The 24,567-nt window shown below is 43.7% G+C and overlaps 1 protein-coding gene across 3 annotated transcripts in view; it reads right to left on the reverse strand.

Moving 5' to 3' along the window:
* LOC110486252 (disintegrin and metalloproteinase domain-containing protein 15) overlaps positions 1-13,852 on the reverse strand; it is a 36,393-nt gene extending 22,541 nt beyond the window's left edge. For 2 of the 3 annotated variants that reach the window (XM_021557712.2, XM_036944807.1), the window contains exons 1-8: positions 13,053-13,852; positions 8,445-8,548; positions 2,974-3,050; positions 2,643-2,721; positions 2,415-2,491; positions 1,136-1,331; positions 911-976; positions 688-759 (exon numbers count right to left, since the gene is read on the reverse strand). In XM_021557712.2, coding sequence (XP_021413387.2) covers positions 688-759; positions 911-976; positions 1,136-1,331; positions 2,415-2,491; positions 2,643-2,721; positions 2,974-3,050; positions 8,445-8,548; positions 13,053-13,317 — 936 coding nt within the window. In that variant the 5' untranslated portion in view covers positions 13,318-13,852. The remainder of the gene's footprint in view (positions 1-687; positions 760-910; positions 977-1,135; positions 1,332-2,414; positions 2,492-2,642; positions 2,722-2,973; positions 3,051-8,444; positions 8,549-13,052) is intronic. The other variant, XM_021557720.2, reaches the window with a different exon arrangement.
* Positions 13,853-24,567: the final 10,715 nt, after the last annotated feature.

Genomic DNA, 24,567 nt, shown 5'->3' on the forward strand with positions numbered 1-24,567 from the left:
ACTGCCGCTGACAGGATGTTTTTTTGTTTGTCGCACTATTCTCTTTAAATCTTACACACTGTCGTGCGTGAAAAGCTGAGGAGGCCAGCCGTTTCTGAGACACTGGATCCAGCGCGCCTGGCACCGACAATCATACCACGCTCAAAGTTGCTTAGGTCACTCGTTTTGCCCATTTTAACATTCAATCGAACAGTAACTGAATGCCTTGATGCCAGTCTACATGCTATATACAGCAAGCCACGTGACACACTGTCTGTAGGAGCGAACCATTTTCATGAACGGGATGCTGTACCTAATAAACTGGGTGTATATGGTTAATACATAGACATCCTCCAGCGATTTATTTTACTTTTGAAAAGCAATATCCCAAGTATAAATACAGTAAAGTACACACACTAAAGGGTGAAAAATGTGTTTTTAGCAAAATAAATGTTTTTTAGACACCTGCAAACTTCAAGGAGTAGGGCATTCAAGGAGCTGGTCTGTTGGGAATACGTGATATCGTCAGCCTCCCGCTTGCTTGAGGAACAATAGAGAAGCAGTAGATGACAGAAAAAGTAAGCCCCCCCCCCCCACTTGTGCCATGTCACGAATTACCTGGACCACTTATTGAGATGTGGCTTTTGTTAAGTAAATCAGGTGTTAAATGAGGTGAAGGGGAGACCACTTTAATATTAGGTTACATACCCAGTCTACTTGGTTGGCCACATCCAGCATTCGATAGATGATAGTCTTGTTGATTTTCTGGTAGTTAAGGTACTGTAAAAAAGAACCGTTATTGATTAGGACAATAGAGACAGAACATGATGGGATTGGTCTAAATGTACTGGGGTCTCTTCAGAGTGCAGCTACGTCAGTGCCTTGCTTACACTAAGGGGCATTGTCGTACATTAACCTTATCGTACATTACCTCTTCGTGATCAGCTACAAGCACAAGCTCTATGTACTTGGTCTCTGAGAGAATGTCCCTCTTACTCTGCAAAAAAAGCAAAGTGTAAACAAAAGACATTCGGGCCAATGTACAGTATGTTGTCGACAATTCAGGGAAGTCAGTATGGTATTTTCAGCAGTGGCGAAAACATTAGTAGTTCCAATCCCTAGTTAAACATTTGATTGTGCTTCCAGCCCCTCTCACCCTGTGTGGGACTTGTGGTGGGATGTGGATTGGGGGTACAGGTGTATGAGACACCCCACAGCCCCCAACACTACCCCTCTCCAGAGGTCTGGTGGAGTAAAGCAGGTGCATCCCCTCCTCCTCCCCTCCACTCTCCTCATGGTCTTCCTCAGGCTGCAGCTCAAAGCTCAGGGTGGAGTTGATAGCCACCACACCCCTGAGGGAGAGGGGAATAAACAGGGACTCACTCAACAGGGAGTGAACAGGGGCAGAAAATGGTGTCCAAGTTCAAAGTAAATACAGTTACTTCAGGTGAGGACATTGTGCAAGGCTCTGCTAGCAACCAGATGACCCTTTCTACATAAACATGACCCTAAAGCGAGTATATGGCCACACGGTCTTCCCACGTGAGTAAGAGCTCTAAATAACTCCAACTCGAAATAAAGGTCAAGAGGATTTTCCTTGGATTTCCGCCAAGTTCATTTGGATATCCCTAAAGTATCCAAGTCAGCGGAAGGGACCCCAGATTAAAACTGGCGCTCTCTCAAATCGGGTGATTAGTATGCTTGAGGAGGTCAGAGTTTTTTCAGATTAATCTGGATTGGATTAAAGCCACCTCACGGTCGATCATTCCGCCCCACTCACATAACCATGACGCTCACATAACCATGACGTTGTTCGTACTGCAGGCAAAGATGAAGTGCCCTTAGTAAAGACTTCCCCTTTATAATAATAGGTTCGCCATATAGTGCACCACAAAGGGAGTAACTGAGGAGAGCTATTAAGTGGGATAAGGCTGACCCCTGTTTATATTACTTTACTGGTTTTAAATGCATGAACAGATAATGAAATGCATATCCTAGCCACCGTGCTTCTACACCTGCATTGCTTGCTGTTTGGGGTTTTAGGCTGGGTTTCTGTACAGCACTTTGAGATATCAGCGGATGTACGAAGGGCTATATAAATACATTTGATTTGATTTGATATGCTTATGGTCATAAGGTAATGGGGGGGGAAACCTATTGAGCCGTTAGGTTTTCCATTAAGAAATAGAGCCTAAAAGGCATGACTACATAGTATGAATTTGTATGATCTCTCTTCCATGGACACCATTCTCAAATCAAGAATGTTGACTGGGTACATCTACACGGAACATTGTTTGCATGCTGTTGCTTTGCTTGTGAAGTTCCTTTGAAAATGTACATTCCTTTGGATAGTGACAGAGTGGAAATGATCCTAATTTTGACAGGCTGCATACCATCCTGTAGTTTTGACAGAGAGTTCAAGTTGATATTATTACCTGAGTCCAGAGCAGGTACTGAGAGCCACCCTGGACTGTGGGAAGCCCCTCACTGAGCCGTGGTAGTAGCAGTGAGTCTAGGAGATAACAACCAGGGAGAGAGGAGTCAACATAATATAAGGACGACATTATTATCCAAGCTCATATGAACTAACTTGCCGTTTTCATATCAACCCCTTTAACAATTCTACCTATAACAAATCAGAACATTCACAACACATGACTTACCACTGTGCTCTCCTCTAAAGAAACCCCAGTGCCATTAGGGAGGTAGTAGAAGACATTGGGGGGCTTGGGCAGGAGATCACTGCAGGGAGACGACAGGGTTACTGTACATTCATCCAGACTACTTCCTCTGAAGATTTGTCTGAAGTCTGAACGTTTTATTGTTGATGATAAGACTTCATAGTTTCATTAAGGGATTTAACTCAACGATGGCAGGGGTTGGGGCATTTCTGCATCACAACTCCCCATTCAGATAGCTAAAGCTTATAATTACATATATTTTAGTCTTCTGATATTTTAAAATGGAGTATCTTTTGTTAGTGAGCTTATTTACTGGTTTTTCTCCAGGTCCAAAAGATAGATGCTGCCTCCAATTTGAAGACCACACTGTAGCTTGTCTGGGTGACCGTTCTGTGAAAGGAAAAGAAACATACACCTGGTAATGTGTACTGTGATTTTGATCCTCATAAGTCAGTGGATAATTGAACTAAGTCTAATACGAAAATTCAGTTGGACACTTCCCCCTAACAACTGTTGTGCTAAAGGGGAACAAGGACCTTGTGTGACCAAATTAACTCATCGTCCAACAAAATCTTTCCAGCAATTACTTTGTTTGCTGTTGTTGTTGTTGTAATCACTCAATGTTTCAACATGGCGTACTCATGATTAGCACGTGATGAGTGTCTTAATGAGCGAATGCCGCCAAGAGCAGCTTGAAGTGGCAAACGGGACAAAGGGGCAATCTCCTTAGTGAAACAGCAGTAATATCCAGTACCACCATGTGGTCTTTCTTATTAACCCTGCGAAGGTTAAAGGATTGAGGCTTAGGAAGTCCTGCATAGTTCATAAAGAGCATGTTATGTACACAATGACCAATATCCTTTAGAGGCTGATGGACAACATTTCAGATGTAGTAGACAGCTATGAAGCTCTTGTCCTTTCTCTGCACTAAAGTTCCATTATTACGCAACGCTCAAATTGGATAATACTATATACTTTGAATCCCTTCAGCCAATCAATACTCATCCCATCAAACCAGTCAGCGGACATGAAATGAGATGGTGCGATTAAAGTTATACTTTGTCTATGGCTGCAGCCCCCCCTGAGCACTACCTGTCAACGCTTACACCTGCATGCTCTCTAAAATAGACCCAGTCTCTAAATGCGTGCTGCACCCAGTCCTTGATTGGCACTGGCACCTAAGCACAATACTAGAGCCCAAATGAGCTGAATCAGACTGTCAGCCAGGGTTACCCCTCATAGGCACTAAGGACCAGGCTATAAATGGACTTCATTTGCCTGCTGCACATTTCTCTCACCAAATGCAGAGGCGGCGGTGGGTAAATGACATCCTCTCCCTCTTTTCATGTCCATTTCCCCATGCGCTTCCATCTCATTACAGTCATTCCCCCCCAGCGGGAACGAACACTGTCTCTCTTCCTGCCATTCAGTCATTTTCTAGCGCATTTAACGGCTCCACCTATGAAGACAGTGAGTAAGTGAAACCCTTCCTGTTGGCGCTTCCCTCCTTCCCCACCGCAGAGTGCTGCTTCCTCCTCTCCAGCTAACTGACAGGAATTGGCAGGGGATCAGGCTTGGAAATGGGACTAGAACTAGGAGTACAGGCAGTAAGGTAATGGTGGTGACAGTATGCCAGAGAGGTCTGTTCAGTTCCAAGTAGCGGTTAGTGACTATGAGTAACCAGAGAGTCTAAATCCTCTGTGGACCGGCGAAAACCATGCTGGATAATGTCATTGCCGGGTACCCAAGTCCAAGAACAACTTACACCCAATTCACTCTGAAGTATTCTACTGTCCACAGTCCCAGAAATACTTTAACAACATCATGGTTCATATGACACATACAACTGTGTCCCTGTACCATATGCTCTAAGAGGCTATTAGTAATAACATAACTATTCACACTGGAACCAAGTCATTGGATATGTACAAAATATAACTGGTTCCACATCCAAGAATATCATAATCCAAGAAGAATCCCAGAAGTAGATGATGATAATTGAGGGAGATTTCCAATACATTTGAATGAAAATATAACTCTGGTCTATTTCTAGTTTCTATAGTCTTTGTTATAATCAGAGGGCTTCGGTGAGGTCATTCACCACAGTATGTAAGGAGAGTGTGACTGAGTTATGTTGGGTGGACCTGTGTTTTTGTACCGCCAGGGCAAGAGTCCAATGAGTAACCAACAAAGACTCTAGGCACAATGGTGGAGATCTGGCTAAAAACTAGGCAAAAAACAAATGACACTAATGTCAGTTATGCGTCCAAAGAGAATAAAGATTAAGGGTGAGAAAGCGATAGGGAGAGAAAGAGATAGGAAGACATACAGCACATGTACACACTCTCTCAAACATCTGCATCTTTTGGCAAGCTGCCTTGGATTGTGGTTTTGGGGTGAGAGGTCAGAGTAGAAACAGGGCTCCTTCCAGAGCAGAGCAGAGCTACATCTGTTCAGAGCTCTAGTGGAGGATCACACCCAAATATCTGGAGCTCAGCCAAGAAACACACACCCTCTCCACACTTTGTTTGTCATTGCCTCACTTCTCCCTTTCTCACCCTTTCCCTCTTCTTTGAGCATTACAATTTCTCTTACATCTCTCTCCTTGTCTCTACCGCCTCTTCTCTCCCTCCTCTTCCTCCTTCTGAATCTTTACCTCACTCTCGCAACTGGTCTCTCGTTTCACTCTCACTGGCATTTCACTTTCACCTCTCTCACCTGTCATTCTTTATCCTATCGACAACCATGTCCACTCCATCTCTGCTGCCATTACCTCTCCTTCCCCCACTCTCTACCTTCACCCTCTCCTCCTCTTATTTCCCCCCTCTCCTTCAGTGAGGTAAGTATCCCAGGCCGTGACCTGCTGCTAGTAACAAGATGAGCTCACCGCCACATGAATGCTGGGTGGGGTCCATTCAGACCCAGAGCTGCTTGTGACCCACAGCAGAAGAAATAAACCAGGGAGGAGGAGAGGGGAACATGGGCGGAGGGGGTGTAACGGAGGAAGGGAGAGACGGGGCGAGTCGTGATTCCTCTCCAGCTCTTTCAGCTCAACAGACGAGTGCGAGGGAGGGAAATACAATCAGTCAGCTCCTGGGATGTCGGTCTTCCTCAGTCCCTGTTGTGCTTCTCTGTTATTTAGTCTGACCCAGAGCAGCCCTGGATCCTGTTTATGGATCAAGTCTGGACATGTGAATGGAGTGTGCCTGTCCACTATCTGAGGGAAATCTCTGGGTTAGTTCATGACTTGTGTACCCCTTTGCATTACAATAACAGCAAAGTAAATTAATGTACAATGGGCAACATGAGGTAGAGGAGTGTCGCATTCAACTCCAGTCCCAAAGGGAATGTGGTGTTTGCTGGCTCTTCTCCTCTTCCCTAGCACTTGACTGATTAATATCAATGAACCAGATCGTCAACACGTACTGGTTTATAAATGTTCAACAGATGCTGGTATGAAGGCAAGAGTGAAAACCACTTCACTGAAACTCATGTCTGCCTCTGATTGTTTCTTTACTGCTGTGCAGGGATATCCAGAACTAACGTCCCCAATAGGAAACAAGTGATTAATTCCCATTTAACTAGTAGCCTGCCTACTTGCATTCTTTACCCAGTTCAATACACCACACACCCTAGTGAAACACTTTCCCTACAGACACTTTCTTAAGTAGATAAGAGCCCCCCCCCCCTTACGTAAAGAATCAGTCTTACCATGCTTTGGGTGTAAGACAATAATGCCCCCCTCACACACACGGCTGTCTTAATGGTAGGGTAAAGGGTTGGAGTGGCAGAAATGCTCACTGTCAACACAGAGCGATCGTGCTCTGAATTAGGTCCCCTCCTTAAGCTGTATTAAGGTGAAGCTCCCTGCTGCACGCCTTACACATCAGAGCTCTGTGTGTGTGTGTGGTGTCACAAATCCATTCATAACCAAGTTGGTGTGGAGGCTAATAATAACATGTCTGTATTTTCTTCTTAAAACATGTATTTCCAACATCAATGTGGCAACAGTCTGAAAGTTTGTTTGTTTGACAAAGTAGATCTATTCATGGTTCAACGTTGACAGAAGCTATTCAGGCCAAGTCAAGTGCCTCTCCCAAGAGGACACAAGGCGCCTGCTCCACCATAAGAAATGAAACTAACACTGTGGTGACTGGCATGTTTTCTTCTTTAATATCTCACTCACGTATAATCAATCTGAGATCCTAATTGGGCTGGGAGTTACACGCATTTCATCAAAAAGGAACTCGTAGTTCTTTTGAACTAACTAAAATAATCATCTGTATTTGTAGCATGGTAGTGATATGCAAAGAATATACACTCAGATATTTTTGCCTCGAGAGAACATCTATGATCATCTTATCTATAGCTAATCCTGCTTTGCTAGACAAATAAAAGATCTACATTTAACGGGATGAAGTTGCACACTATCATGGTGATTACATTCAAGTAAGTGCACTCAGTTCGAGTGGTGAATTTCAATACTTTTAATTAGTGTTATTTAGAGCACAAGTGGTGGCTCTAACTTCTAAGGTCACACTTGGCTCGGGTTGGAGTGATCTTTATCACTTGAATACCCTGGACTGGGAAATGGAACGTTAAAGAAATTACATTGTTCAGGCGATGGGTGGGTGTTGATGAGGGTGGATGGACAAAGTTTGTATAACAGACACACACAGTCACACCCCTCCCATATGGCACCATCCCCCACCTTTCCTCTCATTTCTGACAAACAATCTAAAAACAGATCCCGGTTTCCATGGTTACACGTTGCATGTATTTTGAGTGAGTATGTGAATCACTGGTGTTATGTTCGTCCGTATGAGCAGTAGGTTGTGGGTGCAGTAATCTCATGACAAGTGAAAAACGGCTACTCATTCATCAATGAATGCAGTGATTCAGAGGATAAACCGCACAATAATGTAAGAATTAGGAGTGACTCTCCGCTGAGTCTTAACCAATGAGGCCCACTCAACTGTGTTATTTGTATGACAGTGCAGTGCCCTGGTGTGTTTTGAAACCAGAAAACAAACATCTAGGTGCCTGATGGAGACAATGGGGTTCAACCTTTTGAAAGTCAACACTCCGATCCAGTAGCTGGCTTAAAAAGTGATGTGCAAAGATGTAGCCCTGTCATGCTCTTATTCTCTACTTTCCTCTGTGTGTGTGCGTGTGCGTGCGCGCGGGGGGGGGGGGGGGGGGGGGGTCTGCTGTCTGGCTTCCTTTTTTGTGCTAATATAACAGAGGAAGGAAGTAGGCGCCTTGACATATTTTACAGGGAGCTTCCTGAATAAAAACTATGATCTGAAGAAGGTGGGGGGGACTGGGGCACTTTAAGAGGACAGACACTTCCTGTGCAGCTGACAGGAGGTCTGAAATCATATCCTGAAGAATTCCCCCATATCACTCACTCCACCCAGAGAGGAGAACATTATAACACTGACGACCTTCGAATAGAAAATAAATGTGAGCCGCACATTGGAATTGGAATAACCAGGTGTGGGTTTGATGTTAGTTTGAGATATAAAACTGCAGTTTAAAATTAGGAGTTCTTATGGGACCTGTAAAAATAGAATGGTTATTAACCTCTGACACTATCTAAAAAAATAAAGGCCACTTTATAAAAGTGCTCTGGGATCACTGAATGAAGAATGGTAACATGTAAGCATGGAAATAGAAAGCAGGTAATGGAAGTAGGACCCAGAGTAAAAGTATGTATGTGTATGGATCTGTGTAGAACGATACTCTCACACACACACATTCTCTTGATGTCTGTAGTCTCACCTGCAAGGCCTCACTCAGACTTCTGTTGTGTCCGTCCACTACCACAAAGGGCCTGGTCCTCTCCAGTGGCTTGCCGTGCCTACTACCATGGTGGTGCTCTGGACCTGGGGACAGGGAGAGATGGGATTCATAGGAAAAGATTGTATTATGTCCCTTGAGGCGCTATATTCAGATGAATAAATCACTTTGATACTATAACATCAGTGGATGGAGAAACTATTTTGTTAATGCTAGTAGTGACCCTAAAATCTAAATTCTCAGCTAATGGCAACCAATTACCCAGCCCTAGTAGTCAGTGAACCCGCTTCCCCATGGGGCAATGCTAATGCTAAGATAAAGTCAGCCATATCCCAGATGGATATCCCTTAGTCGTAAGGAAAAACTAATGTGGTATACAGGCTTAGGGTAGGAAATGCAGGAAACCTACAATTTTCATTAAATGGTTTCAATATGCCAGGAAAAAAAGCTCAGCATCACAATCTTAACTAAGCATGTACAGTTCAAGCTAATTGCACAAACCAATCAGTGATGCCAGATGTGCTTATAACAGCTCATGCTCTCTGTTTCTTAGCAGGCATATCTTCTGACTCCTTTCTTCACACACACATAAAACAGACACAGCTGCATTAACTTCAGTACAAGAGGCTCTGTGTCCCCTGTCCGTTCCTAGTACAACTGTTGTCCAGAGCCTGTATTAGGCTAGTTATAGATGGCTGGCTGGCTGGCTGGCAGGTGTCTTGAGGACTAACAAGCAGCAGACCACCTCCCAGTGCCCATTTTACAATAGCCTACCTATGTACAGTTGAAGTCGGAAGTTTGCGTACACCTTAGCCAAATACATTTAAACTCAGTTTTTCACAATTCCTGACATTTAATCCTAGTAATTTAATCCTAGTAATCACATTCCCAGTGGCTCAGAAGTTTACATACACTCAGTTAGTGTTTGGTAGCATTGCCTTGAAATTGTTTAACTTTGGTCAAATGTTTTGGGTAGCCGTCCACAAGTTTCCCACAATAAGTTGGGTGAATTTTGGCCCCTTCCTCCTGGCAGAGCTGGTGTAACTGAGTCAGGTTTGTAGGACTCCTGGCTTGCACACGATTTTTCAGTTCTGTCCACAACTTTTCTATGGGATTGAGATCAGGGTTTTGTGATGGCCACTCCAATACCTTGACTTTGTTGTCCTTAAGCCATTTTGCCACAATTTTGGAAGTATGCTTGGGGTCATTGTCCATTTGGAAGACCCATTTGCAACCAAACTTTAACTTCCTGACTGATGTCTTGAGATGTTGCTTCAATATATCCACATCATTTTCCTACCTTATGATGCCACCTATTTTGTGAAGTGCACCAGTCCCTCCTTCAGCAAAGCACCCTCACAACATGATGCTGCCACCCCGTGCTTCACGGTTGGGATGGTGTTCTTCGGCTTGCAAGCATCCCCCTTTTTCCTCCAAACATAACGATGGCCATTATGGCCAAACAGTTATATTTTTGTTTCATCAGACCAGAGGATATTTCCCCAAAAAGTACCTCCTTGTTGAGCGGCCTTTCAGGTTATGTCGATATAGGACTTGTTTTACTGTGGATACAGATACTTTTGTACCTGTGTCCTCCAGCATCTTCACAAGGTCCTTTTCTGTTGTTCCACGATTGATTTGCACTTTTCGCACCAAAGTACGTTCATCTCTAGGAGACAGAAAGCGTTTCCTGCCTGAGCGGTATGACGGCTGCGTGGTCCCATGGTGTTGATACTTGCGTACTATTGTTTGTACAGATGAACGTGGTACCTTCAGGCATTTGGAAATTGCTCCCAAGGATGAACCAGACTTGTGGAGGTCTACAATTTTGTTTGAGGTCTTGGCTGATTTCTTTTGATTTTCACCTGATGTCAAGCACAGAGGCACTGAGTTTGAAGGTAGGCCTTGAAATACATCCACAGGTACACCTCCAACTGACTCAAATTATGTCAATTAGCATATCAGAAGCTTCTAAAGCCATGACATAATTTTCTGGAATTTTCCAAGTTGTTTAAAGACACAGTCAACTTAATGTATGTAAACATCTGACCCACTGGAATTGTGAGAGTGAAATATAAATGAAATAATCTGTCTGTAAACAATTGTCTTACTTGTCTTGCACAAAGTAGATGTCCTAACAGACTTGCCCAAACTGTAGTTTGTTAACAAGACATTTGTGTGGTTGAAAAACAAGTTTTAATGACTCCAACCTAAGTGTATGTAAACTTCAACTATACACTGAACAAAAATATAAACACAACATGTTTTCATGAGCTGAAATAAAAGACTGCAGACATTTTCCATATGTACAAAAAGCTTATTTCTCTCAAATGTTGTGCACAAATTTGTTTACATCCTTGTTAGTGAGCATTTCTCCTTTGACAAGATATGATACAGTCTTATACTCAGCTGGCCCCTCCCCAGATTTTGTGTTAAATGCTCTACAACAAATATTTCTTAGTGTCCAACAAGCTTTCTCTACCCATAACCTTGATCTGAACACCTTCAAAACAAAGGTCATGTGGTTTGGTAAGAAGAATGCCCCTCTTCCCACAGGTGTGATTACTACCTCTGAGAGTTTAGAGCTTGAGGTAGTCACCTCATACAAGTACTTGGGAGTATGACTAGATGGTACACTGTCCTTCTCTCAGCACATTTCAAAGCTGCAGGCTAAAGTTTGCTCTCTTTTCAGTTCGCTGCAGCTAGCGACTGGAACATGCCGCAACAAACATTCAAACTGGACAGTTTTATCGCAATCTCTTCTTTCAAAGACTCAATCATGGACACTCTTACTGACAGTTGTGGCTGCTTTGTGTGATGCATTGTTGTCTCTACTTTCTTGCCCTTTGTGCTGTTGTCTGTGCCCAATAATGTTTGTAACATGTTGTTTTGCTACCATGTTGTTGTCATGTTGTGTTGCTACCATGCGGTGTTGTCATGTGTTGCTGCCTTGCTATGTTGTTGTCTTAGGTCTCTCTTTATGTAGTGTTGTGTTGTCTCTTGTCATGATGTGTGTTTTGTCCTATATTTATGTTATAATAAATATATATATGCAGTGGGGAGAACAAGTATTTGATACACTGCCGATTTTGCAGGTTTTCCTACTTACAAAGCATGTAGAGGTCTGTAATTTTTTAATCATAGGTACACTTCAACTGTGAGAGACGGAATCTTCAGAAACCTTTGTTTGCAATTACAGAGATCATACGTTTCCTGTAGTTCTTGACCAGGTTTGCACACCCATCCCAACCGTGAAGCATGGAGGTGGAAACATCATTCTTTGGGGATGCTTTTCTGCAAAGGGGACAGGACGACTGCACCGTATTGAGGGGAGGATGGATGGGGCCATGTAACGCGAGATCTTGGCCAACAACCTCCTTCCCTCAGTAAGAGCATTGAAGATGGGTTGTGGCTGGGTCTTCCAGCATGACAACGACCCGAAACACACAGCCAGGGCAACTAAGGAGTGGCTCCGTAAGAAGCATCTCAAGGTCCTGGAATGGCCTAGCCAGTCTCCAAACCTGAACCCAATAGAAAAATCTTTGGAGGGAGCTGAAAGTCCATTTTGCCCAGCGACAGTCCCGAAACCCGAAGGATCTGGAGAAGGTCTGTATGGAGGAGTGGGCCAAAATCCCTGCTGCAGTGTGTGCAAACCTGGTCAAGAACTACAGGAAACGGATGATCTCTAATTGCAAACAAAGGTTTCTGTACCAAATATTAAGTTATGCTTTTCTGATGTATCAAATACTTATGTCATGCAATAAAATGCAAATTAATTACTTAAATCATTCAATGTGATTTCCTGGATTTTTGTTTTAGATTCTGTCTCTCACAGTTGAAGTGTACCTATGATAAAAAATTACAGACCTCTACATGCTTTAAGTAGGAAACACTACCGATTTTGCAGGTTATCAAATACTTGTTCTCCCCACTGTATAAATTTTTTACCCCTGCGCCCATCCCCGCAGGAGGTCTTTGGCCGATTAAACAGCATGATCGTTACAGGTGCACCTTGTGCTGGGGACAATAAAAGGTCACTCTAAAATGTGCAGGTTTGTCACACAACACAATGCAACAGATGTCTCAAGTTGAGGGAGCTTGCAATTGGCATGCTGACTGCAGGAATGTCCACCAGAGCTGTTGCCAGAGAATGTAATGTTTATTTTTCTACCATAAACCACCTCCAACATATTTGAGAATTTGCCCCAACTGGGACAGAATGCTGTCCAGCAACTGTCAAGCCAATATCTAAACAATTAAGTGAAAAGGTCTTTCTTTACCTCTTCACCAGGTCGCTGGATGTTGGGCTTGACAGTCACTGGGCCATGTTCCAAGTCCGGCCTACACCCGAATTTACTATAAACGTGTTATTGTAAGTATTTAGAAAGTAAAGGTATCAGATAAATATGAATTGTAATTAGCATGTATGCTAGGCTCCAGTATAGAGGGTTAACTGACTGTAGGATAGGCCTAAAATGTAATGTCATTTTGGGTGAATTTGAGAGTGCCCAGGCAAGGACTGAAATGACATTTTAATGACAGCTCCTTTGAAGTTGCCAAGGCTAAACTAGGGTTACTACAAATACCTACTTGTAAGTGATGAGTGGGACGATACAGTTGTTGCGTTCAAAGGAGACAGCTTCTCTTGTGGCTTCTCCATCTCTGTCTTATTTGAGTTCATATGACTTTCCGCCAGCAGATACTCCTGCAAATCGGCATCGAGCAGCAATCCTAAACGGTTACTAGGTAACGTATTTGATTGAGTACCGCGAAATGTAACAGTCTCGAGTAGCACCAATGTTACCAGAGCTCTAGACGGAAACATTGTTGCGCAGTGACATTGGCTCGTGTCCATCAACTAATCCACGTAAAAGGTGTAAAACAAGGCATTCAAAAACGGAGAAAGGTCACAGGTTCTGTTGGAGGCAACTATACGGCTACCTCAATTTGCCTACAGGGGCAAATGTCAAGCGAAAGTCCATGATAGTATCCACAAATGCAGAGCAGAAGTGTTGCTTGTGCCAGTCAATCGAACGTGTAACTTTATTTCAAGAGGCTTCATTCACCTGCGCCATTAGCCCACACCATAAAGTCCTGTAACCAACCTCTAACCAAGCCCAGCTCGCTGTCCGTAGCCTCTGGCTGCCGTTATCGCAGGGTAATATTTCCAGTACCGTTACCTTCACACACAGAGCTACTACAACATATGTCCATTCCGTAGCGGAGATGAGCCCACTGTGATCTCGTTAAAATCCCAAAGTACTATTCAGAATATCTTAATTCCCGAAAGACAGACTGCTTCGCACATGCAAGACATTCGGGCACAAGACTGGGTGCGTGTATTACAGCGATGGTGTAATCGCATTTCAACCCCCGAACAGGGCGGGATTTTCTCTTGTGCTTTAACTCTTTACTGCCTGAATCTTTCTGCGGTCACATTCTAGACAGCCGCCTATTCTAACCTTACAACATTTATATATAGCGAATTCTAAAATTACTAAATCGATGTATAAAGTCCTGCATTTTTAAGGCAATTAAGTGTGACTAAATTATGCAATTGTTTACCTTACACACAGACAGGCTATTTAATCTGATAATATCAAGTCATCCTATTGTCTGAACATCCCAAAGAATTAGCTGGATCTACAGTTTTGTCAATTGTCAGCATTGCTAAATAACAACTGCAATCTGCTGAAACCTCTGGTGAAACAGATGCTATTGTTAGTCTAGTTGATTTAACGATTAATTAGTCACAGGAAATACAACTTTGGACAGGGATTCAAATAATGAAACAATTTCCTTCAGAACAAAACTTGAAAGAAATGAGCCAAGATAAACATTTAACAGTGTATAATGATCAACTGTTCATTCGGCAAGTTTGTTTTATTGCCATTGAAAAAGATTCAGGACCAAAACCTGTAATGGCCTAATATGCTAAATATCTTTACTGTCTGCATATAATTTAGGTGGTCACCCTAATAGGTGGTCGCCCTAACATAGTACATGTCTGTGTCTGAACAGCTCTCTACTGGGTCCCAGTTACCAGTTACTGGGACACAGGTGGTACAGATCCTGCCCAGGTCCCTCCAGCACTGGAGCCAGTAGGCCGCCTGGGACTGTGCACTTCATGGCCCGGTCACCCCCCTGCCTCTCCCAACACACACAGCACCACCGCAGCCTGCAGCCCAGTCTGGACAACACCTAAACAGGAGAGAGTGAAGGTGAAGGGTAGAAAGAGAGAAGAAAAGGGGGAGGAATAGAGAGTGGGATGGGGAGTGTACAGTAGGTAAGACGAGGCAGTGTTAAATAACAGTACAATTCAATGAAAGGAACATATTTGCCCTAATTAGATTATTGGGTGTCACAGGGCATGGAATGAAAAGCATTAGTGAAGACAGAAGAGGATAATACAACAGCATGTAAGACCGGATGGAGAGAGAAGGGCCCAGGAAGGAGAGTGGGAGGGAGGCTGCATCCCAAAGAGTTTGTCTGTGTTTCTTTAGATTTGTGTTGGAGATCATTCCCGGAAAGAGTAAGCCCATTTGACTTCAAAATTAAAGGCACTGTCATTCTGTCATGAGTTATCAGAGTTCATCCAAGAGCCATCCCATCAACTAAATCAGGAAATAGAAGGGTTCAAAGACCTTTAGGAAAAAAAAATGTTTAAACTCTGTTTAATGAGAGAGAGTAGTTAAATACACACAGTACGCACTGTTCTCTCCTGTTCCTAGCTGCATGAGTCGTGTCCATTGCCTTTTGGTGTATGAGATGCGCCTCTTGATCTGCAGGTTATAAAGGAGCAGAGCGCGCCTCTTCTCCCGCTAACAGACAGGCAGCCACAGCAGAGGGTGGACAGACAGAGAGAAATGGGGCAGTCAGATAAATGACAGTGAGCTAATATCCTTTGTGTAGAACAGTAGGGCACAGACAGGCAAGGTGTCGAAAAGTTTCTGTTGAATGAGATATTTGAATCACCCTGAACATGGGTACTAGACTTCACCACTGCTGAATCAACACTCAATACTGTCCACCATAAGGATGCTTCTGGAGCACTGAACTCCTGAGGCCAGTTGGATTCATCTGTGAGCTGCACACTTTCACCATGTTGCACTTCTCTCCCACATGCTGAATGTGCAGCAGCTTAATTTTGCTTGATTTGTGAAACTAATCCCCTTCAGAGAGCATAAGGGGAGGACTAATAACAGTAATGACACTTCAGCTGATTTAGTGCTAAGTGAAAACACAGAGTGAAGGATTGCCCTCTATCTACTATGCCAGTCTCTCCCCTCACTGTAGTTTCTCTATATGTGCTTTCAGACTGGCATTTTGAACCCAGGCGGCATTTCAATTATGATCCTGGAATGGCGAAACACTTCTGGTTTTTGTTCCTACTTGATCTATCATTGCACTCACCTCATCTGGTGTCCCAGGTCTAAACCAGTCCCTGATTAGAGAAGAATGAAAATCAGAAGTGTATCGAACCTCAAGGGACAGATTTCACACATGCAATGCCTTTGAAAAACACTCTCCCTGTTGTGGAAATGCCAGCATGAAAAGTGTTTCTATCCCGCTTTCCCTCTGTTAATCTCTTACCCCCTCAAATTCTTAGTTTCTCTGCATGCAGTATACACTTCTTCGCCCCTCGCTGTGCAGTAATGTAGGTAGGGCTTCAGTATGAGCAGAATACGTAGTGTCTAATGCTATTACAATAAGCTGCTCTCAGGTAAGCACTGCTTTACTCGACACACACGAACGAGCCAGTGCATTTCTTACAGGATTGGGGGAAAAGGGCTACATTCACTCTGTGTACACATTGTGCTAAAGCCTATTGAATACATTGAATTATAAACTGGGTGGTTCGAGCCCTGAATGCTGATTGGCTGACAAACCCATATACCACGGCTATGACAAAACATTTATTGCTACTGCTCCAATTACGTTGGTAACTAGTTTATAATAGCAATAAGGCACCTTAGGGGTTTGTTACATATTGCCAAAATACCATGGCTAAAGTTGGTGCCTAAGAACAGCCCTTGGCCGTGGTATATTGGCCATATACCACACCCTCTCGTGTGTTATTGCTTAAATATACCTCCACCAGCAATGGTGCACAAGTTTGCATGAACAGATATATCCATTACGCCTGGATTAGGCTAGGTTTCTTCTTTTGGTCACGTTCCTAAATGCATGTTTATGGAGAACGTGCATTTTATAAGCCTACAGATTCCTGGACTTAATTTTGGTGTTCATCTGGAACAATTAAGGGATATTAGAACAGAAACAAGAATGTGCACAACTGGCCTTAATGAGGTAGCTCAGTTTAGCTGTTGAATTTCACACAAATAGTGTATGATGTAAATGAAGGCCAAGCTTTCGGTTAGGATATTGTGTTTAGAGGTATGGGCAGGAGTCAAGCGCAGGAGAGCAGAGATGTCAGAGTAGCATTTTTAATAGGCAAGTCCACAAACATATAGGTCAGGTACAATACCAAAATAAACGCCCTCGACAAAAGAGTAACCAGTTACTCACGGCAGGAGGAAAACAACGCTCCTTGAACTTAAGCACTCGGTAGAATACGTGAAAAGAAATAAGGCACAACCTCAACATAACACGAATAATCCCACACAAACCTAAGCAGGCAACAGAGGTAATTATACACACAAAAAGTAAAGCAAATGAAACCACGTGTGACAGAACCAAAGACAAAACTAAGAAAAGGATCGGTGATGGCTAGTCGGTGATGGCTAGTAGGCCGGCAACGCCAACCACCGCCCAAACAGGGAGAGGAACCACCTTCGGTGAACGTCATGACACTTTCTCCTGAACAATGATTTGTTTTATTTCTATTTATACTCAGCAGTCGACCCAGTAGCTGCTCCAATTTCCGGGGAGATATCCGTAACACAGCTAAGAACTCTGGGGAAATCCACCCTTTGTGATATCCGGAGCGTTTCTACTTTGTGCGACATTGTATTCTTTGTTTATTTGCAGGTCGCCCGACAGGACCCTACTGTTTGTTCAAACCTTCCCTGTGTCAATTCCACAAGGGATAAAAAAAGGAGTGGAATAATAAATGTTAGTCTGCCTATTTAAAACGTTACATAGGCTGGGCCCAATGTCAACGTGCATGTTGTGTAGAGGCGCCCAGAGTTTTAATGTAGCTACTACTGAAGTTTTGATCACAGTGGGTGTCGTCACTGTGATCAAATGTCTTGATACCATGACCTTAAAAATATATATTTTTCTATTACTATACCAAACAAAAATATGAATGCAACATGTAAAGTGTTGGTCCCATGTTTCATGAGCTACAAAATAAGATCCCAGAAATTTTCCATACACACAAAAAGGTGATTTCTCTCAAATTTGTTTACATCCCTGTTAGTGAGCATTTCTCCTTTGCCAAGATAATCCATCCACCTGACAGGTCTGGTATATTAAGAAGCTGATTGAACAGCATACACATGTGCTGGGGACAATAAAAGGCCACTTTAAAATATGCAGTTTTGTCACAAAACAATGCCTCAGATGTCTCAGGTTGAGGGAACGTACAATTGAAATGGTGACTGCAGAAATGTCCCCCAGAGCTGTTGCTAGAAAATTTAATGTTTATTTCTCTACCATAATCCAGCTCCAACGTCATTTTAGAGAATTTGGCAGTACGTCCAACTGGCCTCACAACCGCAGACCACATGTAACCACGCCAGCCGTGGTTACACGTGACCTCCACATCCAGCTTCTTCACCTGCAGGATCGTCTGAGGTGGTATTTATTTTTTATTTTTTATTTTACCCCCTTTTTCTCCCCAATTTCGTGGTATCCAATTGTTGTGGTAGCTACCATCTTGTCTCATTGCTACAACTCCCGTACGGGCTCGGGAGAGAAGAAGGTTGAATGTCATGTGTCCTCCGATACACAACCCAACCAGCCATACTGCTTCTTAACACAGCGCGCATCCAACTCGGAAGCCAGCCGCACCAATGTGTCGGAGGCTACACCGTGCACCTAGCAACCTTGGCTAGCGCGCACTGCGCCCGGCCCGCCACAGGAGTCGTTGGTGCGCGATGAGACAAGGAGATCCCTACCGACCAATCCCTCCCTAACCCGGACGACGCTAGGCCAATTGTGCGTCGCCCCACGGACCTCCCGGTCGCAGCCGGTTACGACAGAGCCTGGGCGCGAACCCAGGGACTCTGATGGCACAGCTGGCTCGCAGCACAGCGCCCGTAACCACTGCGCCACCCGGGAGGCGCTGACAAGTATTTCTGTCTGTAATAAAGCCCTTTAGTGGAGAAACTAATTCTGATTAGCTGAGACTGGCTCTGCCCACCCATGTCTGCACCCTTGCCCAGTCATGTGAAATCCAAATATTAGGGCGTATTTTATTTCAATTGACTGATTTCCTTATACGAACTGTAACTCAGTAAAATCTTTGACATTGTTGCATGTTGCCTTGATATTTGTGTTCAGTATACAAACTCAGCAACAAAAAAAAACATCCCTTTTTCAGGACGCTTTCAAAGATAATTCGTAAAAATCCAAATAACTTCTCAGATCTTAATTGTAAAGGGTTTAAACACTGTTTCCCATGCTTGTTCAATGAACCATAAACAATTCATGAACATGCACCTGTGGAATGGTCGTTAAGACAATAACAGCTTACAGACGGTAGGCAATTAAGGTCACAGTTAAGAAATTTAGGACACTAAAGAGGCCTTTCTATTGACTGAAAAACACCAAAAGAAAGATGCCCAGGGTCCCTGCTCATCTGCGTGAACATGCCTTAGGCTTGCTGCAAGGAGGCATGAGGACTGCAGATGTGGCCAGGTCAATAAATTGCAACGTCCGTACTGTGAGACGCCTAAGACAGCGCAACAGGGAAACAGGACGGACAGCTGATCGGCCTCGCAGTGGCAGACCACGTGTAACAACACCTGCAAAGGATAGATACAGCCGAACATCACACCTGTGGGACAGGATAGCAACAACAACTGCCTGAGTTAACCCAGGAACGCACAATCCCTCCATCAGTTCTCAGACTGTCTGCAATAGGCTGAGAGGGGCTGGACTGAGGGCTTGTAGGCCTGTTGTAAAGGCAAGTCCTCACCAGACATCACCGGCAACAACGTCGCCTATGGGCACAAACCCACCGTTGCTGGACCAGACAGGACTGGCAAGAAGTCGTCCTCACTGACGAGTCGCGATTTTGTCTCACCAGGGGTGATGGTCGGATTCGTGTTTATCGTCAAAGGAATGAGCGTTACACCGAGGCCTGTACTCTGGAGCGGGATCGATTTGGAGGTGGAGGGTTCATCATGGTCTGGGGCGGTGAGTCACAGCATCATTGGACTGAGCTCGTCATTGAAAGCAATCTCAACACTATGCGTTACAGGGAAGACATCCTCCTCCCTCATGTGGTACCCTTCCAGCAGGCTCTTCCTGACATGACCCTCCAGCATGACAATGCCACATTGCTCGTTCTGTGCGATATTTCCTGCAAGACAGGAATGTCAGTGTTCTGCCATGGCCAACGAAGAGCCCGGATCTCAATCTGGGACCTGTTGGATCAGAGGGTGAGAGCTAGGGAAAATTCCATCATGGCTTTAGGAGCATCTTATATGCTAATTGACATCATTTGAGTCAATTGGAGGCGTACGTGTGGATGTATTTCAAGGCCTACCTTCAAACTCAGTGCATCTTTGCTTGACATCATGGGAAAATCAAAAGAAATCAGCCAAGACCTCAGAAACAAAATTGTAGACCTCCGTAAGTCTGGTTCATCCTTGGGAGCAATTTCCAAACGCACCACATTCAACTGTACAAACAATAGTATGCAAGTATAAACACCATGGGACCACGCAGCCGTCATACCGCTCAGGAAGGAGGCGCATTCTGTCTCCTAGAGATTAACGTACTTTGGTGCAAAAAGTGCAAATCAATCCCAGAACAGCAAAGGGCCTTGTTTTCCTCCAGCATCTTCACAGGTACAAAAGTATCTATATCCACAGTAAAATTAGTCCTATGGAAGGCTACCTGAAACATTTGACCCAAGTTCAACAATTTCAAGGCAATGCTACCAAATACTAATTGAGTGTGTATGTAAACTTCTGACCCACTGGGAATGTGATGAAAGAAATAAAGCTGAAATAAATCAGACATTTCACATTCTTAAAATAAATAGGTGATCCTAACTGACCTAAGATAGGGAATTTTTACTAGGATTAAACGTCAGGAATTGTGAAAAACTGAGTTTAAATGTATTTGGCTAAGGTGTATGTAAACTTCCGACTTCAACTGTGTGTGTGTGTGTGTGTGTGTGTCTGTGTGATATACATACAACTTGCCTTCCGACCTATTGAAAAACAGTTGAAACTTCAGAGAATCCATCCAAGTGGGTATATCAATCAGGTTTAGATTAGGCTCTTAACAAGAGAACGTTCAATTATCAGATTTAAGAGCTGAGAATATCTTTAGAATGTTTAAGAGCGGAGATCACCTTTAGAGGATTTAAGATCTACAGTGCCTTGCGAAAGTATTCGGCCCCCTTGAACTTTGCGACCTTTTGCCACATTTCAGGCTTCAAACATAAAGATATAAAACTGTATTTTTTTGTGAAGAATCAACAACAAGTGGGACACAATCATGAAGTGGAACGACATTTATTGGATATTTCAAACTTTTTTAACAAATCAAAAACTGAAAAATTGGGCGTGCAAAATTATTCAGCCCCCTTAAGTTAATACTTTGTAGCGCCACCTTTTGCTGCGATTACAGCTGTAAGTCGCTTGGGGTATGTCTCTATCAGTTTTGCACATCGAGAGACTGAAATGTTTTCCCATTCCTCCTTGCAAAACAGCTCGAGCTCAGTGAGGTTGGATGGAGAGCATTTGTGAACAGCAGTTTTCAGTTCTTTCCACAGATTCTCGATTGGATTCAGGTCTGGACTTTGACTTGGCCATTCTAACACCTGGATATGTTTATTTTTGAACCATTCCATTGTAGATTTTGCTTTATGTTTTGGATCATTGTCTTGTTGGAAGACAAATCTCCGTCCCAGTCTCAGGTCTTTTGCAGACTCCATCAGGTTCTTCCAGAATGGTCCTGTATTTGGCTCCATCCATCTTCCCATCAATTTTAACCATCTTCCCTGTCCCTGCTGAAGAAAAGCAGGCCCAAACCATGATGCTGCCACCACCATGTTTGACAGTGGGGATGGTGTGTTCAGCTGTGTTGCTTTTACGCCAAACATAACGTTTTGCATTGTTGCCAAAAAGTTCAATTTTGGTTTCATCTGACCAGAGCACCTTCTTCCACATGTTTGGTGTGTCTCCCAGGTGGCTTGTGGCAAACTTTAACCAACACTTTTTATGGATATCTTTAAGAAATGGCTTTCTTCTTGCCACTCTTCCATAAAGGCCAGATTTGTGCAATATACGACTGATTGTTGTCCTATGGACAGAGTCTCCCACCTCAGCTGTAGATCTCTGCAGTTCATCCAGAGTGATCATGGGCTTCTTGGCTGCATCTCTGCTCAGTCTTCTCCTTGTATGAGATGAAAGCTTAGAGGGACGGCCAGGTCTTGGTAGATTTGCAGTGGTCTGATACTCCTTCCATTTCAATATTATCGCTTGCACAGTGCTCCTTGGGATGTTTAAAGCTTGGGAAATCTTTTTGTATCCAAATCCGGCTTTAAACTTTTTCACAACAGTATCTCGGACCTGCCTGGTGTGTTCCTTGTTCTTCATGATGCTCTCTGCGCTTTTAACGGACCTCTGAGACTATCACAGTGCAGGTGCTTTTATACGGAGACTTGATTACACACAGGTGGATTGTATTTATCATCATTAGTCATTTAGGTCAACATTGGATCATTCAGAGATCCTCACTGAACTTCTGGAGAGAGTTTGCTGCACTGAAAGTAAAGGGGCTGAATAATTTTGCACGCCCAATTTTTCAGTTTTTGATTTGTTAAAAAAGTTTGAAATATCCAATAAATGTCGTTCCACTTCATGATTGTGTCCCACTTGTTGTTGATTCTTCACAAAAAAAATACAGTTTTATATCTTTATGTTTGAAGCCTGAAATGTGGCAAAAGGTCGCAAAGTTCAAGGGGGCCGAATATTTTCGCAAGGCACTGTATCTAGCCAAACAAGGCTGTACACTACTAGACCTGAGCAGATTAGTGTTGTAGCCAGTAAGACAGGGACAGGTCAACACCAACTAGCCACAACACACACATCAGTCTTAGGCACATTGAGCAGTGAGAGAACATCAGAGATGCCACCTACACTGGTTACTAGACTGCATATCCAGGTTAGAGGTGGTGTTGAAGATGGTCTTCCTCAGCAGCTTGGCCATCATGGACTGTCCTCCCATGTTGATGTCTATATAGTGGCTCCCTGTGGCATGAGTTAACACAATCACACTGTGACAATGATATGGTACAGGAGAAAGTGTGTGTGTGTGAGAGTCACTGGTGAGGGAGAACTCTGAAAGTGTCTGCGGATGATGTCAAAGATGTGGTAGAGGTCCATGTCGACAGCCAGTAGCACACAGACAAACACAGCCAGAGAGACTACCTGTAGTAGGCCTGCCATCTGTGGCCCAATTACATAGATCTGGGATTAGACTTGACTCCCTTTTGTGATTGATGAAAATACCTGTCCAAGTCTTTTTACAATCACAAGATTGTCCTTCAGTCTATACAACCCTAAAGTCAGCAAGGAGTGGAATGTTAGTAATAAACAAGTCATTGGAGAAAATGATTGGAATGAAATCCACCCAGGAGATTAGCAACACACCACTAGTTTAAGCACACTGGGATGTATGAACAGGCTGCGAGGGTTGATGAAAAGGCATCGCTCAGCTTTCTTCAAAGGTAACATAACGTTTGTCCTGAAATGTCAAAACGTACATATCAGCTTCCAAACATTATACACTCCGCTATGTACTTATTTGGACAATGAAGCTAAAACAATTATTCGATTTTTGCAATTTGTTCCAGTCATTGGAACAGAGAACTGGAAGCAGAGAACTGGAAGGAAAGGTGGCCAAAGGAAGTGTTGGCATTTGGGATGACCAGTGCAATATACCTGCTGGAGCGCATGCTAAGGGTGGGTGTTGCTATGGTGACCAGTGAGCTAAAATAAGGCGGGGCTTTACCTAGTAAAGACTTATAGATGACCTGGAGATTGTGGGTTTGGGGAAGGATATGTAGCGAGGGCCAGCCAACGAGAGCATACAGGTTGCAGTGGTGGGTAGTATATGAGGCTTTGGTGATAAAACGGATGGCACTGTGATAGCAAACTAGATGTAGTCCGAGTAGGGTGTTGGGGACTATTTTGTAAATTACATCACCGAAGTCAATGATCGGTAGGATAGGCAGTTTTACGAGGGTATGTTTGGCAGCATGAGTGAAGGAGGCTTTGTTGTGAAATAGGAAGCAGATTCTAGATTTAATTTTGGATTGGAGATGCTTAATGGGAATCTGGAAGGAATTTACAGTCTAACCAGACACCTAGGTATTTGTAGCGGTCCACAAATTCTAGGTCTGAACCGTCCAGAGTAGTGATGCTAGTCGGACGAGAGGGTGCGGGCCGCAATCATTTGAAGAGCATGCACTTAGTTTTACTAGCATTTAAAAGCAGTTGGAGGCCACGGAAGGTGTCGTATGGCATTGAAGCTTGTTTGGAGGTTTGTTAGCACAGTGTCAAAAGGGCCAGATGTATACAGAATGGTGTCGTCTGCGTAGAGGTGGATCAGAGAATCACCAGCAGCAAGAGCGACATCATTGATATATACAGAGAAAAGAGTCAGCCCGAAAATTGAACCCTGTGGCACCCCCATAGAGATTGCCAGAGGTCCGGACAACAGACCCTCCGATTTGACACACTGAATAGCCAAGGCTATTGAGTCTGCCGATAAGAATGAGGTGATTGACAGAGTCAAAAGTGGAGAAGGTACGGTGGGATTCAAAATGGTCGGTGATCTGCTTATTAACTTGGCTTTCGAAGATTTTAGAAAGACATGGCAGGATGGATATAGGTCTATAGCAGTTTGGATCTAGAGTGTCTCCCGCTTTGAAGTTGGAGATGACCGAGGCAGC

The sequence above is a fragment of the Oncorhynchus mykiss genome, chromosome 2 (assembly GCF_013265735.2).
Source record: "Oncorhynchus mykiss isolate Arlee chromosome 2, USDA_OmykA_1.1, whole genome shotgun sequence".
Classification (NCBI taxonomy): Eukaryota; Metazoa; Chordata; class Actinopteri; order Salmoniformes; family Salmonidae; genus Oncorhynchus; species Oncorhynchus mykiss.